Here is a 23031-nt window from a genome sequence, read left to right as displayed (position 1 = left end):
AGGTTTTGGGGGAAGTTGTGTACTTTAGCTTTCCTCTGTTTTGACAAGATTAAATGTGTTTCATCCTCGTCAGACTGGTTTTCAGCCTGCGCAAGCAGAGTCTTTTTTACTAGCCAGAATGATTGAGCTGCATCTCAGTACTGAATTTAAAAGTGCCTTTTTTTAAGTATTTCTTTTCAAATACTTGATTCTCAAACAATTTTCAAATATTCAATGCTCAAACAATGTCCAATATCATTACAGTTACAAATAGTGCAATCAGGTTATCCTTGGCATTGATTATTAAACTATCTGCTGTAAATAACAACTTAATGGGAAAAAGTATATAGAGAAAACAAACCTCTCTAATAAGGAAAAAAACAACTTCCAATGCACATTGCTTTAGTACGTTTAAATGGTAATCACCCATCCAATGTGTTATACCTTCACATCTAGCCAACATCCATACATCTGGCCAAACACTTCTCTTTCTCTCTCCACACTCCCCCTCATTCAACCCCCTTCCCTCCCAAGCTGTACATGGATGGCCACAAAGTTAAGAACCATGAGCAGGCAACCAATATCAACAGTTTGTAATAGAAATGTATAAATTATGTAAATGTCTTTTGTGTATATTGAGTCCATATATATAAGTATTGGCACCGATCTGGAATCCGTTGCTTTTCTTTCTCTTTCCTGATCTCAAAACTGGCAACCTCTTACATTTTCCGGTACCATGATTCCATTGTTGGGCTGTCTTCTGAGGTCCAGAACTGTAATATAAGTTTTTTTTAGTATGGTCAGGGCAGTATAAAAGAATCTGCAAGTGGTGGGGGATATACTCTAATCTATCGAAGGTTGACAGGTTCCCAAAAGCAACACACTATAATCTCAACCCAACTTGTGTTGGATGGTAGTCTCCAAAGATTGCAAGACCTGGGTCCATACTGTTCGTTTCGAACATTCCAGAAAGTAAGGTGCCAGGATGTGACTTACATTTAACACATTGATCATTATACCACAACGTCAATAGACTCCCCTGTTCTCTAGTGATGTGTACGCGCTGTGCAGTATTTTAAACTGTGTCTCTCAGAGTTCCACCATTTTGAGAAAGGAAAAGGTAGAAACAAATAAGGCAGGTAAAAGAGAGTCTGTAAAATTCTGTCCCAAATCCATCTGCCACCATTCATAAAGTTTAGAAATGCCCTGTCTGTCTGCAGTTTCCTGAACCATCTTGGTCCATGTTGATAAACTATTGAATGGGAGAAACAGAGACAAACTGGACATCTAATTTTGTTGGTATCCAAGCATTATCATATTTATGAGATAAAAATTCATAATAATGATGAACCTGAAAAAATGCACATTGGTGGGTGCGGGGCAAGTCCCATCATTTCTAAAGTAAGTCAAACGAAGGGAAACTCTCCTCCACCCCCCTCCCTTCAGAAGTTGATAAATTGAGGAACATCCACAGTCCTCTCAGAAGCTAAAAGCCGAGACCCCCACCCTGGAGGAAATATCTGGGGTGGCCTCAGAGTACCTTGTAGTCTCTTTCTCCACCACCTCCAAGCTTGCTGGGATGGTTTCATAAAAATGGTCCTCCCCTGAAAGTCTGTCCCAAAAGGAGAGTATCTATATAAAATATTTATCGGCAAATAGGGCCGACACCAAGAGCATAACAGCTTCAGGGGGAAAAATTTGTGGACTCCTGTGACCATCTTATGAATCCAGCGCAGCAATGCTGCCACATTATATATTTGAATATCTGGAAAGTTTAAACCCCCTTTGTTTTATCTAGCATTAATTTGGAATATCCAATTTGAGCTGCCTTCCCCTGCCATATAAACTTGCGGAGTGTGGCCCTTAAGGCCAGCTCCTCCTTTCGCTTAACCCAGATGGGTAGAGCTTGTAATGGGTATAATAGTTTAGGGATCATTATCATTTTAACCAATGCTACCCTCCCCATAAGAGATAAGGGAAGATCTATCCATTTCTGACATAGATTTAATTTTAGCTATCCCATCCACATATTTCACTGGTACATTACCGACTCTGAGGGATGTAAATAAAATTTCACAAATTGCTGGGAGATCTGATCAATATCAAACAGGTGAGTCCCTGTGTCATTCCTCAAACAAATAATCAACTGTTTTTTCCTAGAAGGTCTCACCAACTTAGCAAGTAATTTACCTGACATCCCTCCCCAATTATACAACTTATATCTTTGAAAGTATAATTGCTTTTCAGCTTGTTGGAACAAGAGTTCATCTGTTTCCTTTCTAACGCTTGTGAGCTGCTGTTTAGTGTTCTGATCTAATTTGGCGACATGGGTTCTCTGGAATTTATGTAACTCCCTGGTGAACGTAACTAGTTTCCCTTCTCTGAGCCGCTTAGGGTGGGCTCGATAGCCATGATGTGGCCCCTTAGGACAGACTTAAAGGCCTCCCACTAGACCACTGGGCCAACATCATCTGGACTATTAGTATTTTCATACTCCTGCCATTGTTTCCTAAGATAAACATGGAACTCCAGATCCTGATAAGGGCAGGGAGATAACTTCCAAACCATATTGGTATCCTTATTCATAAAGTTTAGGGTGGCAATCACCAGTGCATGATCTGACACTGTGGGTACATCAATATGTACTTTTTCAACATATGGAAACATGCCCTGTGAAAACAGTAAATAATCTAACCGGGCATAAACATTGTGCGCATGGGAGTAGTAAGCGAAGTCAATTTCATCTGAATAATAATTGCGCCACACGTCCACCGCAGCCAACTGCTGCATGATACAAATTCACACCTTTAAGGGCATGGTCTCTACCCCCTTCTTTCTGAGGTTTACGGTCCATCAAGGAGTTCACAGTGATGTTAAAACCCTCCAATCAATAATTGATACTCGTGGCAATTTGTCAAATGAGATACCAGGGTTGAAAAAAATCTGTGATTGTAAACATTTAGTGTATACACCGAGCATAGTAATAGCTTCTGTCCCCATAGCACTATCATGTATCTGTGATCTTTATCCCTCATTATTTTATGTGCTTGGAAAGATAATTGTTTATGGATCAGGATGGCAGCTCCCCTTTGGCGTCCATTAAAGGCTAAAAAATACACTTTGCCCACCCAGGATTGTTTAAGTTTTTCATGTTCTTGAGCCGTCAGATGTGTTTCCTGCAAAAATGTTATGTCTGTCCCCATTTTGTGAAGCATGTTTAGAACTTTAGTTCTTTTTATCGGGAAATTAAATCCATCTGCATTCAAAGTAACTAAGGTAAGCTTAACCATGGTCCCCTAACCAAAGTAAGAATGCAATTATCCAGTAAAGTATAGACATGAATATTCCCAGAGAGACCCCCCCAGCTAGGCCCCCTCCCCAGGAAAAAAGTTAACCAGCACACCCCTTGTAACAATTGTTGCTTCCCCTTCAAAAGCCTCTGATCAAAAATCCCTGTGACACATCCACTCATACTCCCACCAAAGCATGCACTCCATACTAACCATATACTCCATGCATACCACTGAACATTAGTTGCAGACTTATACGGTCTGTGCCAGAGCCGGTGGTGGGAGGCGGGGGCAGGTGGTTGGGAGGTGGGGATAGTGCTGGGCAGACTTATACGGTCTGTGCCCTGAAAAAGACAGGTACAAATCAAGGTAAGGTATACACAAAAAAATGACACGTGAGTTTATCTTGTTGGGCAGACCGGGTGGACCGTGCAGGTCTTTTTCTGCCGTTGTTATGACCTGGTGAATGTGAGCCCTTGTGCCCCGACTGAGCACGGCGAAGTTGAAGTGGCACCGCACTCGATCAGGCAGCCAGACAACCCCTAGCTTCACCTGGGGAGCTACCACCGTTCCCTGGGAGTTGAGCCCCCAGGTGCAGGCGGCCACCAGGACTTCTGGAACCGGCGGGGTTGCACAACCGCTGACCAGGCTGGCAGGCAGGCAGGCAGACACAGTCCAGGAGCAAAGAGTCAGTGAAGCAGCAAAACAGAGAGCAATCCGAAAGACTGGGCAGGCAGCAACACAACGCGTGGTCAGGAACACTGGAACAGATGAAGACCACAACCTCTAAGCAAATAGAAGCTGAAGCATGGAAGGACTGGAAACAGGGCTTTAAATAGAGCAGGAATTAGGCTCAACCATGAGCAGCTGTTCCAAGATGGCTGCCCCCATCAGCAGAGGTGCCTACATCCAAATATGGGCTTCCTTCCTGACCTCGTTACTCCAAGATGGCTGCCCCCTCCTGAACTAGCCAAGATGGCTGCTGTCCATGATCTAACCCGGATGACGGCTGCTAGGTTAGGAAACAGAAACCAACCTATCCTGGAGAAGTGTAGCAGAGCGTAACAGCCGTCATCTACTGTGTTACTATGTAATTCCTTTCCCATTCCTTCTTCTCATTCCAATAACACAGAAACTTAGCCCTCTTCCCTCCCTCCCCCCCCCCCCCCCCCCCCCAATTGCCCTTGGTTAATTAACAGTCTTCCAAAGATTACTTAATATGTGAGGGCTCTCCTCCCTCCTCAAGAACCAGAAGGGTACTAAAAGAAAAAAAAAGAAAACAGGTATACTCCTCTCCACCTTTGAGCAAAGGCGGTCTGCAAGTTGAATAATTCCCATTCCTTTGTGACACACTGAAAATAATTGGGATAGTTAGGTCACATATCAGAAGAAAACGTAATAGTTAAATGCACACAGTCCTCTATCATAAAAATTAAACAATATTTTTGATTGCTATCATTTTTAGAAACGAAAGTGTGAAAGCACTCAAACAAGTATCTTAACAGCTACTACAGAAGAGGAGAGTTCAGTCCAACATTACCAGACAAACTGTGGACCAGTTTGCATTGGTCTCTTTGACCGAGTATAGTGTCATCTGGTCTAAAGATTAAATTACAGGGAGGATTGATTCCAAGATGGCACTGTGAATGGACGCACCTGTGTTTGCTCCTGGAGGCTGCTGTGTTTGTGAGTTTTCCTCGGTGCCTCTGTAGCCTCGTCAGCCATGGGGAAGCGGAGGGGGAAGGTAAAGGAATATCCCTCGGTTCCTGTGACCTCCTCGACGATGAAACAAACAACCCTGCAATTTCCCAGGCAGCAACCAGGTCCTCAGGGAACTTCGACCCCTTCTGCAGCTCTCAGCCCTTCGGAGTCGATCGAGAGTAGAAATGGGGCTTCCCTGAGCCCTGTGGAGCGAATTGCACCTCCCCAGCCTGGAGGAGAGTTGCTGGCTGTTCAAACAGAGACAGACGCCGAAGTGGCTCAGCTGGTCCTGTCTGAGGGTGTGACTGCAGCAACGGAGATAGATTCTCAACTTCGGGAAACATTACTACAACAGGCTTCAAAGGTATTGCCTCAAGCTATTGTTTCCAAGTTAGCTCGTGCTGATAGTCTATCTCAATCTCCTCCTGTGGCTAGTGGAGTGATTAGACCAGCAATTGTGATGCAGGAGTCACTATGGGATATGGTTTACAATATCCAAACCTCTATGCAAAGTACTTTAAAGCAGAATTCTTCTGATATTGAAGTTCTTTCTGAGGCTGCCCTGCTTCAAGCACAAGTGACTGCACAGCAAACCCAGAAATTGGAACATGTGGATATCAAAATTCAAGAAATGGTATCTATAGAAACAGCTCTGTTAAAAACAATAATTTCCTACATAAACGACTTGAATACCTGGAAAATCAGACTAAAAGACTTAACCTTAGGTTTCTCAATTTTCCCAAATCGCCGTTAATTTCTCCCTTGGAGATGGTTAAAAAATATTTGGTGGACATTCTAGGAATGGACAAGGACTCCCTCCCTCCCATTACACGGGCTCATTACATCGGGAGTACTGGAGTGGTGGTAGGACCCCCCCCCCCCCCCCCCTGTAATAGGGGAAGGAATGAATCTTACCTCATTCCTAGAAAGCTCATTAGAAATAGTTAACTCAGAGGTTAACTCTGCTTGTCACTTTTGTGTTGGAGCCTGATAGGAATGCCGTACTACGGCTTTCGTTGAGACACTTAGAAAATCTGTTTTTGGGCTCAAAGGTCCGTATCTTTCCAGATCTCTCACGGCCTACACAGATGAGACGAAGGGCCTTTTTGGAACTTCGCCCCAGGGTGGTGGCATTGGGAGCAAATTTTGTCTTGCGATTTCCTTGTTTTTGTAATGTGATGCTTGAGGGTAAACAGTTTCAGTTTGTAGACCCAAAACAGTTGAAAGAGTTTATTGATGCAAGAGTTGATGTGAATATAGTAAACCTTCCCTAATTAGCAGGCTGGGGTCTGAACCAGAGGAAGCATCTATAGATTGTTAATTTTTGTATTTTTTTTTCTTTCTTTTTTTGAATTTCCTTAATCTTGGAATCAAATTTCTTTAACTTGTGGACAAACCGGCTGTAAAGATATATACTTATCATTTTTTGTTTCCTAATGTTAAATAATGCCGATTGCATATTCACTTTAAGTGGTGATGTATTGGAAAATTTAAATAAATAATTAAAAAAAAAAAAAAAAAACATTAAAATACAGGGAAGCAAAGCTAGCCTGTAATCACTCCTTTTGAGCTCCACTGGGTGGTTTCTGTATGAAGGACTCCAACTCCTTTGAATCATCAAAAAATATCATTTTACCATGCTGTTGGAATCGTACTTTTGCTGGATATTGCATGGAGACCTTAAATCCCCTCTTATACAGTACCGAGCAATAAGGCACCATTTCTTTGCACTTCACTGCCATCGCTTCTGAGAAATCTTAGAAGGGGAAGGGGGGGAAATGGGACTTGATATACCGCCTTTCTGTGGTATTTTGCAACTACATTCAAAGTGGTTTATATATATACAGGTACTTATTTTGTACCTGGAGCAATGGAGGATTAAGCGACTTGCCCACAGTCACAAGGAGCTGCAGTGGGAATCAAACCCAGTTCCCCAGGATCAAAGTCCGCTGCACTAACCACTAGGCTACTCCTCCAGAGTAAGAGTTTTGAATTCTCATAATGGATCGGTTGGGCGACGCAATATTTTTGTAAAATACTCTCCTTGTCCGCATAGTTCAACATGTGGAATATGACAGGCCTTTGGCGGGAATTCTCTTCCGAGTGCTTACCCACGTGGTTGTTTTGCTTTAGGTTCTTTCAAGTATGTCTCTGTCAGACATATACTATAGAGGAGGTCAAAGGTTATTACATTAACTTTATTCAAATAAGTAAATCATAAATCATACATCACCGCTTGAGTTGCAGACAACATCTTCTGCCAGCGACTAGGAGGCTTGGGGTGCAGCCAGGCAGAGTGTCTCAGTGGACACAAGGGGCCTGGGTAGCACGTCTGCTACCGTTCTGAATTTTAACCTCTGTCTGGCCACCCTTAGCTCCCAGCTTTTATACTGATCAATAAATATGATCTCATTCAATTGAATAAGGCTGACGTGTAGTTAAGGATGTGACAGTTTCTTAATGCGTCCCCAGGAACTGGCCAGGTTTCCAGAGATTCATGTGAAACATCATCCTTAGCCCTAAGCATGTTGTCATTCCATTTAGTACAAATTACTTCATCATTTAATATGATAATGCTATCAATTCCAGTCCTGAGAGTCCATTATGTACTTTCAAGAGAACATTAATTATGATATCATTACTTCATTATGTTCTTTCAAGAAACATTAAATATGATAGGCAGAACTCATGTTCTTTCAAGGAAACATTAAATATGATAACAATAAGGCAGAACTCAATGTCAAGCACAAACTTTTCCATTACATTGATGCACTCTCTCTATCTGGAATTTGGTTGGCCCCTTCTGCAGTTTCAAAGTAGTAGGAAGCCATTGCTCCAACCATTTTTGAAGGTCCCCTTCTTTGATGGATGCTGGGAGCCCCACAAACCGAAGGTTGTTTCTTTGGCTTTGGTTCTTGTGATCCTCCAGGACCTTAGTTCTCTTATCCAAATCACGCAGCCGCATCTCTAATGACGCAGTTTGGGCCTCCTGTTGGACTATCTGTTCCTCCATGTTTTGAAAGCATTGGTTGTGAGTATCAATACCATCCTTAATTTCCTGGTTAGCCTGATTGATTTATGATAATTTGTCATCCATAACAGCAATCAGGTGTTCTTTATCTCTTGTACTGCAATTTCGTCCAAGGTGATTACTCGGTTTCCGTTCACCGTTGCCATCTTGTGTACTGGTGTGCGAGGTTTCACTTTGTATAGTTTTGTATTTTTTCTTGCCAAACCCCGCTATTAACACACCTCAAAGCAAGAATATCCTTTTGATCCAAGTAGCTTCCATTCAGAGATGCATCCCAACAAGGACAATTGCAGATGAGGAGAGCACTGAGCAGCTCTTCAGGGTGTCTTGCTAGGTTGGCAGCATCACGTGACCCTTAAATATGCCTTTCTTATCTCCCTCGATTTTAAGTGCAGCATTGGGTCTAGTGGATCACCAACTTTTTGTGCATCAATTTACTCAACTTGGTGTAACAGATACTGTCCTTTCATGGTTTTCTAGTTATTTAACAGAACACTCTTATGTTGTTCAACTCTGGAATGAGGGGGCATAAAATAAAGGTGAAAGAGGGCAGACTCAGGAGTAACCTAAAGAAGTACTTCTTCACGGAAAGGGTGGTGATTGCATGAAAGGCTTAGGTGCATAGAGAGAGGAACAGCCAGCAGGAAAAAAGGAGGTGGTAACGCCTCTGTATATCTCTCTGGTGAGAACTTATTTAGAGTACCATGTACAGGTTTGGAGACTATGCCTTTAAACAGATATAAACAGGATGGGGACAGACTTAAAGATCTCAGTATGTATACTTTGGAAGAAAGACTAGGGGAGTATGATAAAGATGTTTAAATACTTCTGTGGCATAAATACACAGGCTGCATGTCTCAACTGAAAGGAAGCTCTGGAATGAGGGGGCATAGGATGAAGATGAAAGGGACAGACTCCAGAGTAGTCTAAGTAAATATTTCTTCACGGAAAGGGTGATAAAGGGTGGAATAGCCTCTCGGTGGAGGTGTTGGAGATTAAGCCTGTATCTGAATTCAAGAAAGCTTGGGACAGGTACATGAGATCTCTGAGGAAAGAGATTTTAGATGGTATGGATGGGCAGACTGGATAGGCCATAAGGTCTTTATCTGCCTTAATTTTTCTGTCTTTCTGCTCAGACATTCCTTTTTTCCTAAGGGGTATCTCAGGGCACTATCTTGGCCCCAGTTTTATTTAGGCTTTTTCCTAGATCCATGTGCAACCTTAATACAGTCTTTTATTAAGCAAGTATTTTTTCGTGCATGATGTACAACTTCTTTATAATACTGACCCATGTTCACCTGACCTCGATACCCTGAATTTAGCCTTAGACCAGATTGCACAGTGGCCTTCCCATCACAAAATGGTCCAGATCTCCTTTAAATGTAAGGCCTTGTGGGTCTCTTGGCATCCCCCTCTCTCTCAGCTTTAGTCCTGTTGTCCTAGAGTTTATGATTAACAATCTATTTAGCTTAGAGTCTCAAATCTCTGCCATTCTCAAGTATCTAACTTTGCTTGCCATCAAATATGTTCAGTGAAACCCTATTTTAGCCTATCTGATTTGAAGATTCTCGTTTCTTGCCTGGTTTTAAGTAAGCTTGATTTACTGACATTTGTTATATCATGGTCTTCCTGATTATAAAATACATCAATTGCAACTTATTAAGAATGTAGCAGCTTGTTTCTTACAGGTTGTAAACGATAATGAGCATATCTAGCCAGATCGTCAAACAACGCATTTCCTGCCTGTATCGTAGTGCATCCACTTTAAGATTCCTTTGCTGATTCATAAATCACGTCATTCAAGTGTTCAGTTGTATTTATCTGACACACTTACCCGGTTTCTTCCTCACGTGCTTCTTACTCATACTATATGAATCAACTGGTCCTGCCCTCCACTTTTTATACATCATCTTGAGTGTATAAGACAGTCTTGTGTTTTGTACCTGGGTCTTCATTGTTGGAATCTTCTGAGTTGTTCGGTAAATTGAATTGGGCTAAATTTAAAACAGGACTGAAGACTCATTTCTTCATATTAGCATATGGAGCGATGTAGTGTGCCTGGCTCAGTTGGGTTAACCTTGCTGTTGGTAACCCCTTTTGACTGCTTCCCTATTCTTTCATCTTTGCTGATAATTGTATTTTTCTGTTCTTTCTTTTTAGTGCTTATTTTTGTACCATTTCAAGTGCTAATGACATGAATTAGTTTACTATTGTTGTTATTTCAAAGTTATGTAATAATTTAGTGCTTAGAAGAAAAGGAAACGGTAACTGACACCACTCTCAAAGAACAATGAAAATAAATCCTAATAAATAAATACTTTATATTCCCAAATAAATTCTAAAAACTATATATATATATAAATATATATATATATAACCCTGTCTTAGAAAAGAGAGCCAGAGAGACAAATATTCTTGATATTTACATGCTGTGTAAGTAGGTAAAATATTAACTCCCTAATTGTATATATATTGTACGCACAAATTTGTGTGCACAATTTAGTTAGGGCCCTGTTTAGTAAGTTGCGCTGTAGGCGTACAAACATTTTAGCGCATGCTAAAAATTAGCATGCACTAACGCTGGAGACACCTATAGGAATATAAAAAGTTGGCGTGCCTACAGCACAGCTTAGTAAATAGGGCCCTTAATGAGACAGTTGGAATTTATATGCGCATCCTTATAGTCACTATTCTGTGAAGATGTGCACATAAATTTTTCCATGCAGATCCAAAAAGGGGAGGGCCATAGACAGGGCAGGGGCGTTTCAAGCATTTATGCTATTCTATAAATGGCACCCAACTGTGAGCACCATTTATACAATATCACTTGGCGCTCTTTTTTCCCCCCCAACACTTTATTGCAAAAAGTAGCAAAAACATTATCTCACTATCCAATACAAACTATTACATAAGTGCTCATTTTTTTGGGCACCCAAATTGTAGAATTTAGTCTTAAATGTCCAATATTTCATTTTGTAGGACTGACGTCAAACTTGTAACTCAAGAAGAAAGTACAGCAGACGTTTTAGAACCAAGAAAGTTGATGAGAGGCCGATTTCTAAAGCCAAAACCAAATTTAGGAAGAGCAGCTGGAAGAAAAGAACCTACTGCCAAGAAAAAGGATGAAACAGAAAGCTCATTTAGCTCAGCACCAGACAACATTGGTTCAGACAACTTCCTGTCTGCAGCAGTAAGTTTGTTGTTGTTGTGGGGTTTTTTTTCCTTTGCTAAAGAAACATATTCTTTAGAAGCTAAGAGTGGAATTCATCAAGGTGTGCAGTAAAATATCACTATGGTAAATTAAGTAAAGCTGCATTAGGCCCCTTTAAGTCACGTTAAGGGGCAATTAACATAAAGCCCTAGCATAGCTTGATGAATTCCTCCCTTAGGGGCCCTTTTACTAAGCCGCGCAAGCATCAGTTTTGAACTACCGCCCGGCTACTGTGTAGCCTGGGCGGTAATTTCATTTTTTACATGTGTCCACTAAACACGCTGGAAAGTTTCCAGCACGTGGCAGTAATCATCATTGTACACATGTAGACCATTACCACTCGGTTAATGCGTGAGACTTTACTGCTAGGTTAATGGCTGGCAGTAAGGTCTCAGGCCCAAAATGGACTTGTGCCAATTTTTATTTTGCCACATGTCCATTTTCGGCCCCCCCCCCCCAAAAAGCCTTTCTTTGCAGGTGTGCTGAAAAATGGACCTGCGCGTGTCCAGTACACGCATCTACACCAGCACAGGCCACTTTTTGGCGCACCTTAGTAAAAGGACCTCTTAGTGACTTATTCGTGTTTCCTTATGAGCACCTGGGACTAATCCTTGCTCCAGTACAAAATCTCCCTGTAATGCGGTGACTTTGATTGTTCCTTGTGCAAGTTTCCTCCATAAACTGTAAAATACTTGCAGGCAGGAGGAAAAGGAAGAAGCTTGGCAACATAAAACCTGTAGATACCTTATGAACAAATATAGAACCTGCTAAAACAATTTTCCTCATCTTATCCATTCCTCGTAAGGAAAAGGTATAGGTTTGTGTAATTGGAAGGGTGCCAGTCAGTTTTAAAAGGCTTAGCTCCCCAGGTATTTGATAAAATTGCTCTTGACACTAGCCTTCTATGTTCTAACACTAGTGCAGCCTACCCTTCCTGAGCAAATCTATGTAGAGATTCAGTACGGAATGGATGGTCTTTCATTGTTTTTGTTTTACATGGAAAAAAAAAGGCAGAGTGGGATTAAGTAAACACCAGCATTTATTTGCTTGGGTGTGTGTGGGGTGTTTGAATTTGGATGGTGGTCTAATGAAGAGAGAATCAGTCAGTCCACAGGCTAAGCTTAAGCTTGCTTCTTAACTGTAATTTGAAAGTTTTTACCATTAACGTTCTATAAGTTAAAACTGGTTTTACTAGTTTCATGGTACTTTTCAAAAAAGCTTTCTCAAAATATTGTTTTCACTGACCAGCTGATTTTGATAAAATACTGTTTAGCACATTGCAGCAAATGAAGCTTTGCTTGGTGAAACTTCAAAACAAAGTCCTTCAGAATGTGAAGATCTGACTACATCTGAGCAGGGAGGAGCCTCTCAAGTGAACAGGGTACCCCAGAGCCAGTCAGAGACAGCTGAAAAGTGAGTGGAAATTTAGCAGAAGTACATACATAATAAACCAACTCTAAGCAACTTTCTTTTATAGTTTAAGAGCATCTGAAAAGATGTTTTATTTACATATTTTACTTCCTGTTTGTCGCAGGTAACTCAGTTTTGTGTTTGCATGAGTAGTCACATTTTTACAGGTTCCTTAGCTTTTCTTCTGAGGTTGAAGAAACATTTGTGACTAAATTGATGTGACTTCAGAGATTTCCCTCTAGTTTCAAACAAGTGGATGCAAGGAGAAAAAAAGCATTAACATAACAAAATTTTGATTTGGTTCTTCTGATTTTGGTTGCATGCTGTAGAGCTACGGTATGTTATAGGCTCTATACTTTGGGAATTCTGTTGTTTGTATTTGCATTTCTTTTGTCCTTGCAAAACTTATAAATAAAGTTCAAATAAAAAAAAATATTAACATGGCAGTGAAAACAGAACAACATGGTGGGAGGAGGAAAAGATGTCATTGTCCAGAATGGAGGGTTGAGAACAGTGCTCCCATAATATCAGACACAAATCCTGGTGGCATATGCAGTATATTTGTTCCTTATAAGTCTTTAGTAATTCCCTATAGGACCACAAATAAGAAGGGGCAAGATCTAAAAGCATAATTTGCCCCAATGGGGAGAAGTGACGAGATGAAAGTTATTAAATATGAAGATAGGACAATGTTATTTTTAATGCACCTGAAATAAGTGCAGTGGCTATACTTGTCAAGATGACTTGTGCAATTCAGAGGGAAGTTATCCACGTGGGCTGCTGATAAGATGTGTTATTTTCTGTTAACCTAGATTATTCGTAATTAGGTCTCATTACATAGAATGAGGTCTCATTACATAGAATGAGTCCTGTGCTAAAATGGTACCAATTAGTGGTAAAATAGCACGTTTTAATGGTAGCCCATTTTGGTAACTGTGCCCCTTAGACTATTAAAACAGCAGCTTCTGTTTTTTGAGCTTGCCACCTTTGAATATTTACTTTATTGTAATATCTATACTTGATTGTATGCTATACTTAAGGGTTATGTTGTGGTTTGGTGGTACTAATCCTCTTCAATACTTGTGAATATACCCCCATTTGTTGTGGTATTGGTCAGAGCAGGCTAAAATTGTTATCTTCCACTTCAACTTTTTTTTCAGTCCTTTACTGACATAGTTATCACTTTGCTACAAGTTCTGAAAGTTGACTTGAGTTTCTCACCAGCACTATGCTTAACTATGTTTTGCTGAGTGCCGAAGGAATCAAAACTCTAACTTATGGACATTAAGAAACATTGAAATATTTAAAAGTCAGATAAATCTGAGTAACTCTTAATTTACAGCAGGTGAAAAAAGATTGGTCTTATCTAAAATCCCCTTTTTCACTTGTAAATGGTGCCTAAGTTTTTGAAAATGTGCTTAATGTTTTAAGATTCATTGCTGAAGTTAGTGGAAATAGTATTTTTTGTTGTTGTTTCCCTGACTTTATTATGTATTATGTCTTAATTCAGCGGGTTTTCCCTCCAGTTTTATGTGGACTGTAGAGATCATTTGGTTTGGTTTCTTAGAATGTGTATTTTTCTTTTCTTTTTATTTTGACATTATACACTCTTTGCCTTATTTGCTTTTGTAAATCTTTATTTTGAAATTGCAGTAAAAAAAACAATTCATTAGTATAATCTTATTTCTGCTCAGCTATTTTGTTTTTCTTTTAGTAAATATAAAGAAACAAAGGGGAGTTTAACAATCACAGAAAAGTTAATAGCTAACTGATGATTGAAATTTGTTTTCTGTAGGTTCAGCCACAAATCCAGCTTTCAAGAAGAATTTAAGCAAAGTGTTATTAAACCTGCACAACCTGCAAAGAGCAAGTTGCAGAGGCCAAAATCCAAGCCAAATCTGGGTACAGCAGATAGCCAGACAGAGACCCCAGAACAGGGAAAGCATATTTTTGTTCACAATACTGAAGCTCAGCTTCTGGAAGAAGATCCAATACAGCCCATCCCTAGTTCAAGAGAACTCCCTTTACTACCAGTAAGTACTGAACACTAGGAACAAGGTCACATTTATCTGTTGAACAGGACAAAAGGGGCATAGTTATCAACGTGGGCTATCATTAAGATGTGTTATTTTCTCACAAATTTGTGCTATTTTAGCGCAGTTCCCATTTTATGCAGTGAGACATAATTGCTAATAATGGGTTAACATCAAAACAATACATCTTAACAGTAGCCCACGTTGATAACTTTCTTGATTTGCCATAAAAACATTTTTACAGCAAATCATAAAGGTCTCAGACCCAGATGCACAAAGAAATCATTTGTATTTCCAAATTGGTAAAAATTACCGATTTGGAAATTACAGAGATATTCCCAAAGCGAATCACATGCAGATGAGCTGCTTGCTGCTTTTACTACAAGGCTCATTTGCATGCAGTAGGGGGAAGCCATGCTCTGAGCATGTGCAGAGCAGCCAATTGCTAAACATGGCTGCTCTGCACATACTTCGGACATCTTTCATACAGACAGACATGCTGCTTGTATGAAAGAAGTTTGTAGCCTTTTTTTGTTGTTGTTTTTGTTGTTTTCTGCTGGATCTTACCTTCATCCGCCTGCGGCACAAGGAACGGGTTGGCTACAATACCAGAGACTATAATACCAGAGAAAGAGGAGAGGAGAGGGCGGGTTACATTCTCTGACCCCGTCCTCGCTATACAGCAGTGACGAGGAACGCCCTTGCCTCTATCAGGACTTCAACTTCCTCCCCATCTCTGTCACAAGTTCAGCAGCAGCAATACAGCAGGTTCATACTTCCAACCCCTTGATGGTTTTGCTAGCCAGTTCTTCCAGGGCACACAGAGGTGAGGTCTAGGAGAGGAGTGGCTGGCTGGAGAGGGCTAGCCCTGCAAGAGGAGGGTTTTCAGCCGTGGTCTAGAGATGAGCTGTCCCCACAGATGGTGTTTGTATACAACTTTCATACATGCAAAGAAGCTGCATGTATGAAAGCCAGTGTAGCTTTTTTTTTTTTTGTGCTCGGGGCTGTCGGGGCTGCTGAGACTGCTCACGCATAGCCTAGGTTACAGGAAGGGCAGCCGGCTGCAGGGCAAAGACTTTTCTGCTCTTGTTCCCTCTCCCTCCTCCTCTTGCTTTTCTCTTGAGGAGGTGTGCTGCAGCCACAGATCGCTGGACTACTGCAATGATGTGTTGCAGCCTTTGCCAACATGCTAGGGAGTTATATAGCGCTTTGCTCTCACGTCTTCTGCACAAGAGGACCCTGTGCCTGTGGATTACTAGCAAGAACTGTCAGGACCGACTGCTTCAGACCGCTCGTTAGATTTTCACCATTAAAGGTAGGGGCTGCTTCTGTGCATTGGTTGGAAAATGTCTGTGCATCGCTTTACATGCTCTTTTGTATAGTAATTAGCTCATTATAATAGCTTCGCATTCAACTTTTGTTAGCTGCTACCGTGACAGGAAAAAAGCTCGGAGAACCCTTTTTTGCATGTCTCATTGTACTCCTTGCTTGCTAAACCGGTTAGGTGTAAAAACCACATTGTTGACTCATTAGGTTTTGTGCATCTGGGCCTTACTTAGCAGCTGACTGCCTCCATGGCTTTCTCATCTCTTGCAAACTGTGGTATCATTAAGCTGGTACCCTTTTTTTTTTTTTTTAATAATGGTAGTTTTACAGTGCGAACATTTTTGAATACGTGAAAATCACTGTGGGGTCACACTAAAACGTCTGTAACTTCGCTGTGTTTAAAGATAATCTCATTCCACTTGACACATAAACATAGATTGTAGCAACAAACAAAGCTGTAAAATTTCACTTTGAAATTCTAAGCGGACCCTGTAGATGTGCTTCAACTGATTACATTTTATCTAAATATATATTTGGGAATTCATCTTTTTTTTTTTTTTCTTTTTTTTTTTTTTTACATATATGAGATTAATGAGAAAACATGGACATTTGTGGTGTATGAAATTAATTTATACCTTAGGCACAGATTTTTCACTTTATTGGATAATGTACTGTATTTGGGGTTTAGAATCCAAGGATCCCCAGCTACACCCCAATTTCCACTTACAGCTTGGATATTGAGAAGTAGTAGTGGATTCACTGAACTTGGCCTGACAGTGTATTTCAAGTTCTACTGGCTTCCAGAAGAGATTCCACTAGGAGATCATACAGTTTTGAGTGGAAGACGTTTGCTATCTTGTGAGAGAGCAAGGCACTAGATCCTTTTTCCTTTCCTAGGCAAAAACTACTTTAATACCTTGTATATGTTTTGGTGTCAGGTCTCAAAACCAACTCTGTTAAGGTTCATTTAAGTACAATTGGTGTCTACCAAGTAAAAGGTAAACCCATATCTACTTGACCTTTAGTTGTTTGGTTCATGTGGGGTTTGTTTCTACTGAAGGTCCTATTAAGCCTTGTACAGTGTCATGGGATCCCGATGTCATTTTAACACAGCTGATGAAAGCTTGAAGTACCTGACCTGGAAGGTCCTATTTTTGGTGGCGATCACTTTTAACATGCAGGATCAGTTAGCTCCAGGCCCTAGTAGGTAATCCACCTTACACAAAGTTTTACAAAAATAGTGGTCTGTGCACGCATCCTGAGTTTCTTCTAAAAGTAGGGTCAGAATTCCATCTTAACCAGTCAGTTGTCTTTCCAGCATTTTTTCCCAAGACCTCACACCCATAAAGGTGAAAGCACATTACCCAATTTGTACTAAAAGAGAGCCTTGGTCTTCTATCTGGAGTGGACTAAAGCCCATAGATAGTCCATCCAGCTTTTGTTTCTTTTGACCCAAACAGGATGGAGAATGCCACTGGCAAATGCAATCTTTCAAATTGTCTAGCAGACTTCATTTTCTTTACTTACGCCCAGGCTGAGCTATCTCAAGAGGGTTATGCCATGGCTCATAATATCAGAGTCATGGTTACATCGGTAGCCCATTTGAGATCAGCCTCCATAGAGGAAATCTGCAGAGCTGCATTATGGTCTTCAGTCCACACATTTACATCTCATTACTGTTTTGGGACAGGGTTACTGTTGCTTTGGCCAGACAGTCCTTCAGAATGTATTCGTCCAACTCCATCCCCCTCCATTTATTTCAGTTCCAAGCTGCCTTTTAAAAAATTATTTGTTTTATGCAGCTATTATACTCAAACCGGCCAATTTTGAAAATTAACTGGCAAGGAATGGCTCTTGATTGGTTTAAACTGGCTACCCAGCTCTATTCAACAGGAGATAGCTGACTATCTCCAGCTGAATATTGCTGCTTAACACTTAGCGGATAGCCAGTTATATCACATGATATAACCAGCTATCTGCCAGTATTCAGTGAATCACCTGCTAATAGCTGGAATATTTTTAAACTTAACCTGCTAGCGCTGAATATCAGCTTGGCCTGTTAAATTTAAACCAATCAAAAAATCACCTGTCTGTCTAATGCCCGTGTCCAGAAATGTCCCAGCATTGAGTATCCAGGTTCAGCGACAACCATGGAGGTAGCCTAGCTATCTCCCACAGTCTGAGTATCAGCCCAAAATGTCATGGCCCTTGGTGCTCTAAGGCCGTGCATTATTATTCCCTATTTTTTTGTTAAATGCAATCCGTAACTAAGGGGTCCCAGATGTAAGCCTATGCTATCCTGCTTTTTGTTGGAGAAAGCCGTATTCTTCAAGGTCACAGGATACCTATTCTTACATATCCTCCATTCTTCCCATTGGAATTGTTTTCTACAAGCTACATACTAGACTGACTAGGTCCCATGCAACAGACGCAGGCATGCACAATGCAAGTTTGCAAAAATTGGTGTAAAGCTGGAGAATGTTTCCGCTTGGGCACTATCGGATGACATCACCCAGTATAAGGCTATGTATCCTGCTGTCTGCAGAGAACATCTATTACAGGTAAGTAACTTCACTTTCTTCAGACAGGATAATTTCATAATATAGTGTACTGGGGCACTATAATTTTCGCAAAAAGGACAGTTATCAAAATAGTGCATAGTCATGGGAGTGGTCAAAATTCACAACAACCTTTACTGGCACTTATGTCCAGACAACCTCATTTCATGTTAATCATTTCTCAGTGACTGCTACAAAGGTGATTTTATATGTGAGCCAAAATCTCAAATTCTACTCGTGTAAATATGAGCTGTTACAAATAATCAAAGTCCGTCATTCATATTATAAGCATATGCACTTGCTATAGATATTCATAGTGGAATCCTGTGTTCAATGTTCATTTTTCACAACACATCATATAACTAAACTGCATGATCGAAATATTTTTTCACTCAACGAATAAACTCTGGAACTCATTGCAGGAGGATGTGGTATCAATGGTTAGTGTATCTGGGTATAAAAAAAGGTTTGGACAAGTTTTTGGAGGAAAAGTCCATAGTCTGCTATTGAGATAGACATGGAGAAAACCACTTATTGTCCTTGGGACCAGTAGCATGATTCTTGCTACTATCTGGATTTTGTCAGGCACTGTTGGAAGCAGGATACTGGGCTAGATGAACCATTGGTCTGACCCAGTATGACTATTCTTATGATGTTATGTTCAAGCTCATGAATCACAATAGCGTTGATTAAACAGGAATTCTAGTACTTATCTCAAAATGTACACTGTTCTCCCAAACAGCAGCCCAGCAGCAGATATTTTTGTAAACATAATGCCTGCATCAGAACTCAGCCTTTTCTGTGGAAGAAAACAACTGCATAAGTATTCTTATTTAATGAAAAACATATACAGTGATAACACAAAAAAATCATGGCGTACATAATGTTTCAAGCCCTTTTGCAGCTAGCACTCAACTCAGCATCCTTCTTTTAAAAAAGAGAATGATGTTGGAACAAGTCAGTGCAAACATGCATTGCTTAATGGTAATCAGAGGCACAGCACCAAAGACGAGTACTGTGTTAACACCCAAAATGGTGTACAAAGTCTTGAAAAAGAAATACCATCGTTAAAGTCCATATTAACACAGAAGATTGATTCTAATGACAGCTAGGTCCATTCCAATAATATTTAGAGGGTTGATCATATGACGAATGACTAATCCGTTTCTTTATTTAAAATGTAAGGCCTAATTGAATTAAACTTATAAATCCACAATTGCTCACATCGCAGCAAATGCCAGTCTAAATCAACACACGTTTCAATGGGTGGAATTTGAGGTGTTCTTAGCTGGCATGCAAAATCATCTGTGTAGCAATTGCTGGAATAAATGATTAAAATGAAAGGAGGTTATCTGGACATAAGTTTCAGTAAAGGATATATTGAATGCTGACCAATCCCATGGTTATGCACCATTCTGCTAACTCACCTTTTTGAGGTGGTGATGGTGATGATGCCCCAGTAGACTTTATTCTGAAATTATGTTGACTTGGAGAGTTACATATATTTCTGTGGTGAGATGTAGGGTTCTACTGTTATATTTGTTAGTTACTATCAGAGACAGAATATTGGACTCAATGGAGTTTTGGTCTGACCCAATTATAGCCAATATATTCTTAATACCATTTTTTTTGCCCTTTCTTTGACTGGTATATTCATCTACTATGTGTCAAATACCTAAACAAAACTTTCTCTCCGGTAATAATGCTTTTGAATTGCAGTGCTGAAAATTTATTTGGTGATAAGATTAGGGAACAGTTGGATTGAGTATTGTAACTTTTATGCATGTCTACCTAGAATGGTAATAATCCAAGAAAATAAAGCAAAAATTGTCTTGGATAAAGCATAATATCCTAAGGTGCTCACGTTAAACAGCTGGCAGCTGGGATATATTCTTAGCTGTGTGGACAGAATAACTGGGTAAATTGAAATAATGCCATCTTCTGCTGTGTTACTATGTCAGTTTGATTTGCTTAGCAAGGAATATTTTGAAATAGATTTTCTTTTGGGGAGATGTCATTATAGTTTTTAATATGTTTGCCTTATAGCACAGTTCTTGCACTGAGGAAATGCCTTTATCTTCACACATGGGCAAAAGAAAGGATCCCGATGATTCAGTTGAAGTGGAATCCCTGAAAAGAAGAAGGTTGTTAAACAAGTCTCAGCCACCAGCATCAACAGAAAATAAGACTTCCACTGAAGAAGAAGAGGATGTGCTTTCCTCCAGTGCTCTGCCTCCAGTTCCAGTCAAAACTGCAAGGTGAACATCTTAGCCAAATAATGAAGGCAGGAAAATGGCTACCTGGAATGTCTCCCCATGCTCATATTCTGCAGTTCACCCATTCCTTTCATAAATATCTTGCTCTCATATTAAAGCAGGAATCTTATCACATTAAAAATGTAAGGGGTAAATACTCAAATTTATTTATTTGGTTAATTTTGGAATTAACATAAATTGTCTCTAAAATCACTTGCCTTTTAACTAGCTAACTTTTAATCAGGAATTTAAAATTTATCTGCTGAACTGTGGGAGGGATTGGATATGTTCAGTGCTAAGCTTTAAAGATAAGTGGATAATACCAACATATAGTGTTTTCTGCTTGAGCCAGGACCACATAAATAACTGTCCTAAGCATAATCAAATAACTTACCTTGTTAAGTTCTAAACCATATACTCAGTGGTCGAACCTAAATGGTTACATCTGTTGAAAGTTAGCTTAACAATAGCCAGTTACCGTTAAGAAGATTGGGTCCTGCGGAACATCAACCCTTTCAACCCTTTATTTTATAGATTGGCCTGGTAGTTCAGCAGCAATGCCAGATTCAGCTCCTAGGCCAGGATTCTGCTTCTCCAAACCAGCTAGGAATGGGGTGGTTGGGGCCAGAGATGTAACTAGGTGGGGTGCTGGGTGAGCGACTGCTCCCCCAAATGGACTTCTGATGGCGCCTATTTTTCAGCAGTAAGTGTGTGCCTATGCAGTCTACTCTCCGCTCCCGTTGATGTCACAACCTGGCTATGCTTCTGGTTGGGGGGGGGGGGGGGACAGAATTTGAGCCATCACTCAAAGGTGATGCTTTCTGGTCAGTCAGAGAGCATATAAACATGTCAAAATTCTACAGGAAGTCCATCTTAGGCCCTTTGGTAAGAGCTGTCATTACAATGATTGGACTAGGTAGGAGGATACAAAATAAGGGTCAAACAGCAAGTAGTTGCAAATGAAGGCTTATGGAATTGTAGTATAAGGCCAATTTCAACTGAATTGGAAGTCCAAAGGAACAGAAACAAAAAGAAACACAAAACCAAAAGAGAGAATTTGTACTTTAGTGTCTCATATTCAAGAAGAAGTTTAATGACAAAGAAAATAGGAAATATGTTTTACCTGTTTTCATCCTATATAATTGCACCTCCGTCTGGCTGCCTGGGTTCGTAACAGAGTTCCTATTGGTCCGCCCTGGGGATGATGTCACAGGGCGGACCAATGGGAAGTGAGAGGAAAGGGAACCCAGCAGCAGCCACCGAATGTGAGTAACCAAACACCCCCCCCCCCCCCGAGTTCCATGATCCCCAACCTCCCTCCCTCCTTCCACTCCTGTCATCCGAGTTCCACGGGCTGCGACGGCCCCACTGCCGTTCGAGTTCCACGCCCCCTCTCCTCCCATTTCCGCCACCCAGCACCTCCCTCCCTCTGTCTCTGTGGCTTCCGAGTGCAAGGAGGATGTGTGCGGGTGCTCCAGCCCTTCGTAAGTGGCAGCTACTGTTTAAAAAGTTTTACCTCCTGCTCGGCCGGCAACACTGAAGTCCAGCAAGTACAGACGCCGCTTCAGACAGGCTGTGGTTTTGCTTCTGTTTCTGCAGTTCCTGTGGTCCCGCCGTTCCGCAAACAGGAAATGAGGGCGGGATTTTCCTCTGTGAACACTGAAGAGAAGTAATTGTTCAGCACGTTCGCTTTATTTTCATCACTCTCCACATAGTCATTCTCATTATCTTTTAGTCTTGCAATTCCATTCCTATCTTTTCTCCTTTCTCCAATATATCTGAAAAAGGTCTTGTCACCTCTCTTTACATCTTTAGCCATTTTTTCTTCTGCTTACGCTTTCGCTAGCCGTATTTCCGTCTTTGCTTCTTTGAGTTTAATCCGATAATCTTTTCCATGATCCTCTCATTGCGTTCTTTTGTATTTCTTGAACAAAGCTACTTGTTTGGAGAACCACATAGGCTCTTGCTTCTTTTGTTTTTGTTTACTTTCCTTGCATAAAGATCAGTTGCCATATTTATAGCAGCCTTTACCAGAGGAAGGATGCGTTAGAGACTGGGGAGGCTGGGGTGCTTCGTGACTTCGGATGGTACAGAATCGAAGAGGGAGGGGGGAGGGTAGGAGATAGAGGGGGAAGATCCATAAAGCTTCTTCCTTTCTTCAGGTTCCCCACATTTCAGCCGCTCTGATATTGTCTCTCACATACAGTGCCACTCCTCCACCTCTTCGGCATTCTCTA

At 40.8% G+C, this 23031-nt stretch overlaps 1 protein-coding gene across 5 annotated transcripts in view; it reads left to right on the top strand.

The window, feature by feature from the left end:
* Window positions 1-23031, top strand: part of BDP1 (B double prime 1, subunit of RNA polymerase III transcription initiation factor IIIB) — a 330901-nt gene that overhangs the window by 222334 nt on the left and 85536 nt on the right. For all 5 annotated transcript variants that reach the window (XM_030193306.1, XM_030193305.1, XM_030193308.1 and 2 more), the window contains 4 exons: window positions 10981-11191; window positions 12486-12625; window positions 14418-14655; window positions 20586-20797. In XM_030193306.1, coding sequence (XP_030049166.1) covers window positions 10981-11191; window positions 12486-12625; window positions 14418-14655; window positions 20586-20797 — 801 coding nt within the window. The remainder of the gene's footprint in view (window positions 1-10980; window positions 11192-12485; window positions 12626-14417; window positions 14656-20585; window positions 20798-23031) is intronic.

Source organism: Microcaecilia unicolor, chromosome 2 (assembly GCF_901765095.1).
Source record: "Microcaecilia unicolor chromosome 2, aMicUni1.1, whole genome shotgun sequence".
NCBI classification, from domain to species: Eukaryota; Metazoa; Chordata; class Amphibia; order Gymnophiona; family Siphonopidae; genus Microcaecilia; species Microcaecilia unicolor.
This window is presented reverse-complemented; position numbering and strand designations above follow the sequence as displayed.